Raw genomic sequence first — 12230 nt, 5'->3', positions numbered from 1 at the left:
TCCAAGAGCCYAAAGCACCATTGGCAAACTCTAGGCTATTTAGGCTTCCTCCGTGAACTGCAGGTAAAATGAGGGCAGCGATGGTGCCGAAAGCAGAATTCACCTCATTGGCCTTAAGCTGTTTGAAAGTGAGAAAGTGTCTCACATTGGTCATCAGTGCTTTTGCTGCGATGGATAAAAGAGMGAGAAGACACCTCTAAAAGCTAATTTATCACCTTCCAAGATCTTTGGCACAAATCACCTTCCACAGGTTCCTACCTGGAACTCCTAAGAGCTGCTCTGTGCCATACACCCGACTTGTGCACAGCCAGAGCTCAGTGGGGTGAACCTATACCCCAGCAATCAGTGGGGTGAACCTATACCCCCCTGAGCTGCGGTTCCTGCTCTGACTGACTCTGGTCTTACTGAACTAGCAACAGAAATGGCAGCAATTTTTAAAAACTTTCCTGCTGTGCTCCAATGCTGAATTAAAGCTGCACGAAAAGATACTCAAATGGCCTTTAAAAGCTTGCTACAGAACCTCACATATAGAACTGCATTTCACGTCCACCCTCTGAACTATTCCAGCTGGCAGCACTTTACAAAGAGCAGGCAATAGGAAATATAGTGTTAGTGTCTTCATGGACTGTTGCACGTTACCCTAGTCAGGAGGGACCCAAGATCTTGGGATCAAAGGATGGAGGCACAGAAAACAAGCGCACGTATCGCAGCAGGAGGTGACGGTAAATAGAAACCCTCTCTGTCCACACAGAGAGGTTTTTATTAAGGACTGCTAAAATTAAAGTTCCTTTTAACTTGTTTTTAAATACTTCATTCCCTTGGCACCTTCTTCAAAAGCACAGTCACTAACCCAGAAGTGCGCAGGAAGAGGAAAGTGGTTTAAGTGTGTAACTCTCCCTTCCCCTTGCCTGTCTTCCTCTGGGTACATTAGGTCTAGCCACAGAAAGCTATTTTTTAAGCAGATTTAATTTGCAGAGAATTTGAAACTCAAAAATGGGTGCAGGTTTTATTTGGGATATACACATCCCAAATGCTTGGAGGGGTGTCTCTTGTTTAAATATCCCCTGATAAAAAATAACAAGATAGTAATAACAAAACACCAAAAGAGAAAAAGGGAAGGAGCAGGTTCCAAATTGGATTTAGCCAATAGGGTCTCAAATCTTCAAACTCAAAGCAATCAACAATAAATCTACTCCTTCAAAAAAGAAAATACAYAGCAATTTTCCCCTCCATCCTTTCTCAGTCCCATGCCTTCACTCACTTTCTTTCAGTGTCAGGTGTTGATGCAGCACTGCTGAGACCAAGCGACTCCTGCAAGAAAAGACACAGAGCAGTGAGTGCAAACAAAAGAGAAGCAGTTTATGCAGCTTGTTAAAAAACAAACAAAAATAGATGTTCAAAATCGTAGTGCCTACCTCAATCTGGGATCGCAACTGGAGAGATGTGGGGCTGGCATCAGATTTCTCCTAAAACAGAACAGATGTCAAGTTAATGAAACATCCAAACACTAGAAAGAAGAATTTGGAAGGACAGAAGAAGAAGAAAAAAAAGAGAGTAAAAGAACCTTGGACAACCCGAAAACTTTTCAAATGGCATGCATTAACCTCTCTCGAAGGAATTACTCTCAGGGAAATTCTGAAATACTCCAGCAAAACCTAAYACCATTCTTATTACTGCAGAATATCACACACTAAGGCTGCTACATAGAAATACTTCAAAATAAAATAGAAAGTGAAATGAGTTATTTTCATGAAAAGATCAGTGTTTAACAGATGTTTATGGAAGAGGGTGAGCAGTTTTTCAGTATTTTGTAACTCTCTCTCTTATGTTTTTATTTGCAGTGTACTGCAAAAAARAAAGTGTACTTGATGGCTGTGTCTTGCACAGGGTTCCGGCCAGAATAAAGCCCTGGTAATGATGGGGCAAAAAGCTGAAGCTCAAGATCTGCTTCTGTCGRCCAACTAGAGGAGCTTAAATTCGCCTGGCTAAAGGAGATCGTGTCTCTTATGTGACATTCCCCAACCTTCTTGGCAGTTGCAACACAGAATTTACAGCAAACTTWACTAACAAATATTTTGCTGCAACAATAATATTGGAGGATCAACTGCAAATGTAAAACCTAAAGGCACCATTTAATAAAGAGCATAAACTGGATAATAATTGAGAATTCACTCAGTACTTTATCTTCTAAGTCACACAGATAGAGCCAACTCAGTTCACTTCTAAACACAGATAACTCTTTTCTGCAGCACAATGTGGCCCAATGGCTGCGAGCTGGGAACAAAGTGCAGGGCTTTGGGCTACCAGTTACTGCACTAATGATGCACCCAGAAACACACCCACAAATTCTTGTTCCTGAAAGGAGTAAAATCAACAGTGTCTTCTGAAAACCTGGTGATTGAGTGGAAGTTATCACCATATTTCTTCTTATAGTGTATCACTAAAAAGTATGACTGTTAAGATTCATACTTAATTTCTACTTTTTCCATTGAAACACCTTGTTTCTCTTGTGTTTAGTTTCGTGAATTATAAAACATCCTTGCATACAATTAGCAACAATAATTCTCCTTGTACAATATATATTTTGTATTGCTGATAGAGCTGCAGATGAAAACAAAGATACGAATAGGAGAAAAAAATTATACTAGATCCACACAAAATTTGTTAGGTAATGTGTAGGTGGTATTTCCAAAAATAAGCTTTAAGGAAGGTTACACAGGAAAACTTAAGTATTAGATGGGTGTTTTCTAGGCTGAAATTCTTAGTCTTTAAATGTCTAAAAGGTACTACTGGGTCTACTTCTGGAATCGGTCACCTAGACTCTCTTTCCAGTCGCTGGAGAGACAGGAATCTTTACAGAGAATTCACCCAGCAGGTTTTCGGTGCCTCGAGTCAGACGAGATGCRTCCCATTCACGGCATCCAATTTGACACTGCAAGCCAACCACTGCAAAGGCACCTGTTATTAACCCTGAGTCTGGCTGAAGTCAGTGGGAAAATTCTGATTATAACRAAGGAACAAATTATAGTTATTTGTCAGAGCTGAAACTGCAGCTTCTTACTTCGTCTGCATGTGAAGCAAAGGGAGGAAGCCAGGTCAAGCCCTGGAGAAGCTGCGGCGAAGCCAGTGCTGTAACCAGAGGGGCTTTGCAGCTGGGGTAGCAACCACACACKCCCCCAAGAAGGCAAGAGGACGTGGATTTATCTGCGAGTACCATGGAGGTCTTTTTCCTTCATGCATTCCTCAGCCCACATGGAAATCTCTCTTATCTCTATGAAATTGTACTTCCTATGCCCTTTGTTTACAGAAAGGCTGACAAAACATTCCCAAGATGTGATACAAAAGGAAAATTCGATACAAGTTTGTGAAAATGTGGGCTTTGGGCACCGAACAGGAAACTGGCACCAACTGCCATGAAGTGGCACTGGGTTAGGGCTCCCAGGGAATGTGCAAATCCCAGAGCCGAGAGGAGTCCGTGCAGCCACCCCAGAACCCACGGAGCTGGCGGGCGCAGCCGCCCGGGCTGGCCAGGATGGCTCAGTGCCACGAAGCTGTTAYGATACTGTCACAGACGCCACGGGGTCACAGCCCGCCACGAGGATCTTGCCCAGCCGTGGTCAGCAGGGCTTTATAGCATGAAAAGGGAACCGAGGACCTTGAGTTGAAGTCTGCACGCAAAAGGAACCAAATCACGTACGGTCAGCACCGCCAGGACCCCTCCTATAGCCAAGGAGAAGCTGGCCGGAGCCCAGGGAAATTCCACGGATGTCCGCAGATCCRCAAGGGGAAATCAGCTATTTGGAAACAGGCACAGCAGCGGAGCCGTTCAGTTCTTTGTCACTCGCTGTTTCCATTTTCACATAGCTGAAATACATGGTTCTCCTTCCTCTTCTCCACTAGCTTTGTGAAAAGCTTCAAGCTTCACATCTTCAAGCTTCATACAGCCAGTCAGGAGAACCCACTGTGTCCCCAACATACGTTTAGACTGCAACTTCTCAGCAGTAAATATCCCACTTTGTGATGACTTGTTTTCTCCAAAAGTTTCCTAAATTTTCCTAGTCTTTGKAAAGTATCCTTTACAAGATATGCAGTTTCCCAAGACTTTATGTGAAGTCTTTTGCTCAAGTGAGTTGCTTGTAAAGCTGTGGACTGAAAGTGCCATTAAACAGGTTATCTCTCTCAGTCTAAAACTATTCAGAGGAATAAGTGGCTGCTCCCTGTGTAACCAAACCCTGAAGGAAGCTGAGTGTATTTGCTTTCTATTGTCTCATTTGCTGTGAAGCCCACCCTTGCAACAGGAACAGTTTTATGGGCTCAAGATGAGAGTGGAGCAGAGCAACAAGCACAACTCACCTCTCCCCACCTCCAAAGCTGTAATTGCAGTGCCAAACATCTGATAATCTTGTATCCTGTATATACCTACCCATCTTTCCAAAAGGATCATATGTTTGCTATTTAGACAAGAAACTGCGTGTTAGGGAAATACTGCTCTCCACTGAACTTCTGGCATGGCTCTATATTGCACAGATGGCAGAACTTTTCCCTGCCTATTCTATTTACCTAAGTTAGAAACCTCGCAGGAGAATCCACAGGTTGTGCTGACTCACATCCAGCAGGTTCAGAACCTTTTACCATTCTGGAAACTTGGGAAAAGCTGATATGACTGGCATGCTCTCAAGCATACCGTAACCTCTTTGCGAAAAAATATTTGACAAGATTAGTCTTTGAAAGACAGCACATCTCCACACCTCTCTGAACCAAATCTTACAAAAATAAATACGGGAGAGCCTGGGCTTACAGAGGCATCCCTGCAGGAACAGCCTGCCCTAGGCAGCATTTCCAGGACTGCAGACCAATGGGCAGTGGGGCTGGAGGTGTTGGCTGCCCTGGGTGGGCACGTGCTCTGTGCGCCCCTCTGAGTGCCCGACACGTTGCAGACACTCATGCTGATGACACACGAGGTGTGCTGCTCTGAGAAATCCAGGCATCCGAGGAAGGGCCTGATGGATTGTGTTTTCCAGAAGCACCTGACTGGTGCTGCAGGCTCCCTGAGCCATGTATATAAATCCAATGTTTCCCAAAGTGTCTCACTCACTCGCATGATTTCTGGRTTTAGGGGGCCCTGCCTGGTGGAGTCACTGTTCTGTGCAGCCACGACCAATGCATACTACACGTCTGAGGTACTGCTTAGACCTCAGCAACCAAGATCCAGAGAGCTCAGCTAACAGAGATAATCATAAATTATATCCAATCTGAGAGGCCAGAGAGTGGCTTAACATCAGCTTGCCCAGCTCCAAACAAGGAGGTCCAAGTGCACTATGTGCCTTATTCCTGCTCCTAGTTGTCCCCTGTGCTCTCCTTCACGGGAAGGGGYGCTGGGATAGGGATGCCGGTCCCGGCTGTGGTTCTCATCCCGGGAGCACAGGTGGGCAGCGCAGCCTCGGGCAGCCCAGGGAGTACCCAACCTTTCCACAACTCGGGGAGCACCAAAAGCTGCTCCTGGGTTAAACTGCTCCCCTGCAGAAGAGCCAGTGCACTTTACAGTACAGGGCTTTTTAAAAATATCACATTTCTAAAGAAAAGTGTGATTTTTAAAGATAACAAGCAAGATTCGTGGCCTGTGCCTCAAGGTTTAAGTTGCTTGGCTMGGGGCTCAAGAAAGAAGCTTCCCTCAATGGCAGCTTTTCTGTTTACTTAGTATGCTGCTTACTGTGTGTTTACTGTGTGTTTACTGTTTATTGAATCATTTAAACAGTTTCTTTCAAATAATTTCAGGTTCCTAAATAATGTGTCTTTTGTTTTGTWTACTATCATTTCTGTAAAAATCTTGAGAATAGTCTAATGCCCATTCACATATGAGTGTATGAGCTAAGCCTGAAAGGCGCCTCAGGGAAGCAAGCACAAAGCACAGATTACACAGGGAAGAAGTTAGTGACACGTTTCCAGACTGCAGGGGCAGGTTGGAATTCATGAGGGACTCGTCCTTGTGCGATAACATTGGTTTGGCTGCTCTGTACAGAACATGACAGGCAGAAAAATCCCTCCCTATCTCAAGATGTGATTGTTCCAATACAGAAGTGTATAAGGACGGCTGAGAAAAGCCTCCAGAAGGACACGTGGGAGTGAGTCCACAGCAGGACTCATTTGTTCTTACAAGGGGCATCTTATATGCAAGTTACCTGAACACTCTGGGTGTTCAGGTTCATCTCTGCCTGACACCATAACTCAGTCCACTTAGCAGATCTTTTCTCATTGAACAAATCCCTCATAATTATGAAAAATGCATGTACCTCTTGACAGTTTCTACCACAGGAGCTGCATCCATTTGAATTTTAAATTTAAATATTCGTGTGTAAGACAGGATTCATCTCCCTCGGCAGACAGAAACTGCACAAAGTGAGACCTAGATGGCTCCCGAATAAACGCAGTGGGAAACCGTGGGGAAAGGAGACGGCTAAAGCACCCCTATATTGATGAACAAATCCGTGAGCCCATTTCAGCCCAGCTAAATAAGGCAGCTGGAGTGGAACATCTGTGCAGGAGAACCGTGTCGGTGCTCTCCCCAAGCCCTTTCCCTACGTGTTCTGGGCAGGCCCTGCTCAGATACACAGCTTTTCAGATACACAGAGCTGTATTGCATTTATATTAAGCATATTCACCCCTTTCCCACTTTCCTTTCTGAATTTTGAAGAAAACCAAAAAACATTTTTTTTTTTCCTGAACACAGTTAAGGAAAGAAAAATAGATTCCCAGGCCACAACCAATGCCTCAAGGAAGCCTCTACAGCTGTGCTATAAATCCTTTCAGACAGACCTACCACAAAAACACTGGCTAATGTAGATCCACTGTAAGCTGTATTTGTATTGATAATATATTTGCCAACATCCATACCTCAGGCACATGAAGTTTCAGATGATCTATAGTGTAAACAAATGTAAACGTGCAAGCTGAATCAATCAATACATTGAAAACAGATGGACTCTTGCGAAACCACTTGTTTTTGTAAAACTAATGCATTTTTACATGCCCACTGRCTTTGGCTTCATCATTTACTAAAACTTCACACATCTACCTTGATTTTACTTCACATTCTTCCAGAAAATAAACTACCAATGAATTATGCAGAAGATCTGTAGCAGAAGAGACAACTACAGTTAATTCCTTTAAGTCTTGAGTTAATAGAGCCTTAAAAACTTGGTGAAATTCATGAGTAGGTAAATCAGAAGGAAGAGTTATTCCTTAATCCTTAAAAACAAAATAAACAAACAAAAACCCTACAATTTTTTTTTTTTATTCTACCACCATAGATGCATGGTGCACCAATAATCAAGTCYCTTTTTCTTCAAGAAAAAAAAATATATCTTGCACTCCTTTCTTTTTGGAAAAGCACTGAGTCCTTTGATTGTGGACAAAAGGAGATCTGTAAAAGATTAYACGTTACCATGGAAAATAACAACAAAAAAAATTAGCTAAAAAGAACTTCCCCAACTTTTTAGAGATTACTCTAATTCACATCCAGCTGAAAATCTGCAGTCTTACATCAGAAACTTTTGGTCACTCCAATGCGCAGATGACCTATTCCAATAAAAGGAGACAGTTTTGTCTGTCTCGCTTACATGAGGCACCCCACATTACAGACTCAAAAATGCTCCAACGTTTGGAAGCAATCCAAATCCTTCCGACTGTTTGATCCTTTATTGCTGGTGGGCAAGGCCAAAATTCAGAGCTCTGTAGCGCCGAGGGTGGAAGAAAAGCATCGACTCACGAGGAAACTGGTGCCAAACTTGGTTGTACGAGGGCCGCAGCTGGGGCCACGCGTTACCCGCGCGCAGAGGAGCGGCCTCGTCGCGCGGCCACCAGGCCTCAGAGTTTCCATTAAAAATATAATCTGTATATATAGATGCATGTACAGGTGTTTTCTTTTTAAATTGGAAATTGTGCCCTTTCAGAACATGACCGCATAAACATTAATTCAATGAAATCTGCTAAACTTGAAACTTTTCCCTAGCAAGCACAGAATTTCTGAAGGCCGGCTTTGAACCCACTGCTCAGGAAATGCATCTCTCTAATTTTCTAGAGCATTGAAGAAATTCAGTAGAAAAGAAGAAGAAAAAAAAGAGGTTGCAGAACTCTGTAGTTCAGATTTAAGCCAAGCAAGGACTGAACCACATCATCCCCCATCTCTGGCAAGTACTGTAACCACGAGGCCGTGCTCACGTGCACATTCACCATTTCCCTGTTCTCTCCGTGGCAAGATTCAAACACTCTCATTACTATTTTGACTCATAAAGAATTACTATTTCAAAGCTTCAAACATTTGGACAAAATGAGATTCTTGCTTTCCAGATCAGAGTCTCACTGCAACTTTCTTCTCTTCCAGAGTTTAAAACTTGCGCTAAAAAAAGCGGAACTCCTGAACTCAGGCCTTTGTAGGTGGAAAGCCTTGCAGCTCCAGCTTTAAAGCTATTCATTCACAGTGTTTTGGACTTAGTTGGCATTTTCTGCTGACCTGTGCTCTCAGTTTAATGTTTTTAATGCAGTTTAGTTCCCCCTTAGTGATTCTTCTGTTCCATATTCCATGGGGAGACTCCAACCAGGAGGCGATAATACTATGAGCTACGCCGTATATCTGTGCATATGGCCTGGGTCTGACCACCATTTCAGAGGCTCTGACCGTGGCAGCAGCAGGAATACAAATGAGAAGTAGCTTTGAAAAATTTACTATCAGACAAGAAAATTTATATCAGCTTATGGGGAAGTGACTTAAAAAAAAAATTCCACTCTGTGCTAACATTTTTGATTGCATTATGTTCATTTTGCAGAATCTGTTGTTTCAAGTTCCCTTCTGCAAAGGCATACATAAGACAGGAAAAACTCATTACACTGAAAGACATCTTTCGGTTTTGTTATTTCTTTCTTTAAAAAATTTGATCTTTTCTTAACTGCTTAAAAACAGAACCAATGTTTAATTTTAAACCGATCTGATTTTGTTTATGACACAGGCATGTGCAGCAGAACACCTGAAAATTAAGAAATTACAAATTCGTCCCCTAGAGGCAGGCACTGAGGTGCTCRCTCTCCGCCTGCCTAAATGCGCTCCAGGAATGTGAGGGGGCGAGGGCAGAGAGACGAGGGCTGAGAGCTGGATGCTAACTTCAAAGTCRCTGAGAAAATAAGGGAGAAATTAATTTCTTGAGTGAGAGAACTGCAAACAAATTAACCATATTAATGCAAAAAAGAACTAGCCCACAAATGGTTAGACTGTATTTATATATCCTCCCTGCTCTAAAAATTGCCTTTGATAAAGAGACGGTTTAAATTAGTCATTCTGTCTTTACCTTTGAACTTGAAGCCTGTATTTGACGGATGCTTAGGGCCAGGCCCTTACTGCTTCAGCCTTCATCACTGGCCATCACATGATCACCAAACTGAATTTCAAATCAGCTCTGGTGCACTGCATCACACTTACGGGGCCACGGATATCATGTGAGGTTGCTGCATCAGAGGGAAAAATCATGACTGAAGGCCACTGTGTTATTTGGCACCGTGTTGTGCCTTTCCGAAGAAGATGCATGAGGTCCTGGCTCTCCTTCCGCAGCAAAAACGCCGGCTCCAGCTGAGTCCCTGCCGCAGGGACAGCCATCCCTGGGACACAGATGTAGCACCAGGGGCTGCTCCGCCACTTCAGTAAGCATCTCCTTGATAATATTAAGTAATTACTGACTTCCGTGATAGAGGACAGAAGTTCTGCGGCTGGCAGCAAGTGGCRGCCGTCCTCTGCTGTGCAGGTCTGTGGAGGTGGCAGCACAACAGCGGCACCCAGCAGCTCCAATGTGAACCCAGACACCTGCTGGCGAGGGGTTAAATGAAAGGCTGYGGGCCCGAACCCGGGGGTCTCACTGCTGGGCCCGACTCCAGCTCTGTCAGGCTTTTGGAAGGACGTGGGGAGCGCGGCATGGCGGACACGGACGCAAGGAGCACACGGCACATCTCGGCCTTCCCACCGGCACCTGTGGCACTTGAATAGTCAGGGAGCCAGTGCCTACACATAGCACACAGACCTCCTTCCAAGGAAACCCATGGCTACGCACAGGCTCCATACTCCCTTTTCACTCACCCTATCTGCTCACTGGCGCTTTTTACATTTAAGGGACGCATTACCGAGCTGGAGCCATAGTTAATGAAAACATGCCCTTATAGAGGCTGCCATGTGTTACTTTTAATTTCTGTACCTTATCTTCCAAATGCACATACAGTGAAACGGACCCCYCAGCAAACTGCAAGCGTTGCTGTTTGGAGGCACATTGGAACCTTTGCTAGCGGTGCGAAGCGGGGTGTGCTGGGCACCCGTGCTGTGGGGCCTGCTGGGTGCTGGGGGACTGCTGCCAACGGGGAACTGAGCAGAGSCATCAGTGCACTCCAGAGAGTGGGCAGCAGCCACTAGAGAGAAATAAGGTACAAGGATGTTCCTGAACCATGAAGTGAATCGGGTGGATTAAGCGAGAGGGCCTTTCTCTCCCAATCCACAGGCGGCTGCTTAGATTCTTCAAGGTATGAGGAAGCGCTGAGGGAAACGCCTCACTCTGCATACCAACAACACACATGGGATTAAGGACTATCAGAAAAACAATTTACAAAATCAGCCATTTGCAGAAAAAAAGAAAAAGGGAAGGCCGGTAGCAAAGGTGCAAAAGAAACATAAAAGCCATAAATGTCAAGTAAATCAGACTGCAAGCCCCGAGAGCACAGTCTGTGTGTGAACGACACTGCAGCATTGCTACCAGTGATAACAGYTCTCAATTACAACCCCGAGCAAGTGCCATCCAAAAGCTTTGGACTGGGAAAAGGCTGCCCAAGCCGCATCATTTCAGTTCCTAATTGGCTAGCGAGCCCTTTGGGCGCTGCCACAGGGAGCAGGCGCCCTGCAGAGAGCCCTAGCGCAGCGAGCCCGGCTTGGCGAGCGCAGGGCGCTGCGCCTTGCCTGGAGTGCCCTCCCCTCCAGCAGACAGAGCTTACAGAGGCACCCAAACCCCGCGCCCCAGCGGCCCAACACCCGGGCCTGCACACGTCTCCGTGCAAGGSCTTATACCCGCCTGTTCGGGCAGGCGCTGCTGGCGTGAGGGCAGCGTCCCCGGCACTGATTCCTCAAGGAGGAAGAGCCGCCCCGGCCGCTTGGAAACAAGTCTGTGCTCATCACGGCAGCAAGGACGGGGCTCGAATGGRAAGTTTGCTTTTTGCCTCCGACTCACCTCAATGCCACAGTGCTTTTCCAGACTACGGCCCTGGCAGGTTGTTGTTCCCGCCGCTYATGGCTTTCCTTCAGTGCGGAGAGCATTTCTCTAGGGTTTCTGTTTGTTTATTTGCTTCAGCTCCAGTTCTCACACACAACTGCTTCTCGGCTGTACCTTTTGTTCCTTATTCAAGGTTACGTGCACTCTGTGAAAAAATGTGCAACTCAATCCGGCCTACACCCCTGAATACAAAACRGGCTTTCTGTTACCCCGGGTTCTGTGAAAAACAGGCCCTGCAGCAGGCTGAGAAGGCTCTGCGGACACAGCAGAGGTACCACGGCCTCCCCGGCACGGCCGTTTCAAAGAGACGCTGTATTTTTTGTATGATATGGGCCRTTTACTCCTACAGTTTCTGAGAAATACCTGTTTACAGTCAGATTTCTAAAGCACCAGCCGCCCTTCTGGGGACCAGGCTTCTGGGGAACACAAGAATTGGCCACTCTTAGCCGGGGCAAAAAGTCTGTTTTAAATTGGGCAATTTGGGGTGTTCTGTATTTCCATTAATGGTGAAATAAAACCAGCACATTAATTTACCTGAAAGTGCAAGAGAGTCTTCCATATGGCCTGCTGTGCTCTCACACCCTACAGTAGGTCTTGCTATATGATGTATATCAAGTATATTGCAAAGTGCATCAGCTGCTATACACTTTTATAACAAAAATATGGTTTTACGTACTCCCATTGACTTTGAAACCAGCAAGAGCCACACGCTGCAGTTGATGAGCACTAAGCTGGACACAGTCCTGATACCACATAAAGAGTATAAGTAGTAAGAGTACAAATTAGCAAGTAATATAGGATACCAGCATTTCGTATAGATCTTATAGATCCAAACTGCAGTGCTCTTAGAAACTAAACATTCGTGTTTCACAATCTACCAGCTATAGTTTGTACACAACTAATCCAAGCCTTGTAAGACACAGAGTTCTCTAAATCCTG

The 12230-nt window shown here is 45.0% G+C and overlaps 1 protein-coding gene across 4 annotated transcripts in view; it reads right to left on the bottom strand.

The window, feature by feature from the left end:
• The window catches only part of SASH1 (SAM and SH3 domain containing 1), a 506147-nt gene that overhangs the window by 55202 nt on the left and 438715 nt on the right, over positions 1-12230 (bottom strand). For all 4 annotated transcript variants that reach the window (XM_026044362.1, XM_026044361.1, XM_026044363.1 and 1 more), the window contains 2 exons: positions 1416-1466; positions 1262-1311 (listed from right to left, as the gene is read on the bottom strand). In XM_026044362.1, coding sequence (XP_025900147.1) covers positions 1262-1311; positions 1416-1466 — 101 coding nt within the window. The remainder of the gene's footprint in view (positions 1-1261; positions 1312-1415; positions 1467-12230) is intronic.

This window comes from Nothoprocta perdicaria, unplaced genomic scaffold (genome assembly GCF_003342845.1).
Source record: "Nothoprocta perdicaria isolate Ctin4 unplaced genomic scaffold, notPer1 scaffold_36, whole genome shotgun sequence".
Lineage (NCBI taxonomy): Eukaryota > Metazoa > Chordata > Aves > Tinamiformes > Tinamidae > Nothoprocta > Nothoprocta perdicaria.
Note: the sequence above shows the minus strand (reverse complement) of the source record. Positions and strands in the feature narration are given on the sequence as shown.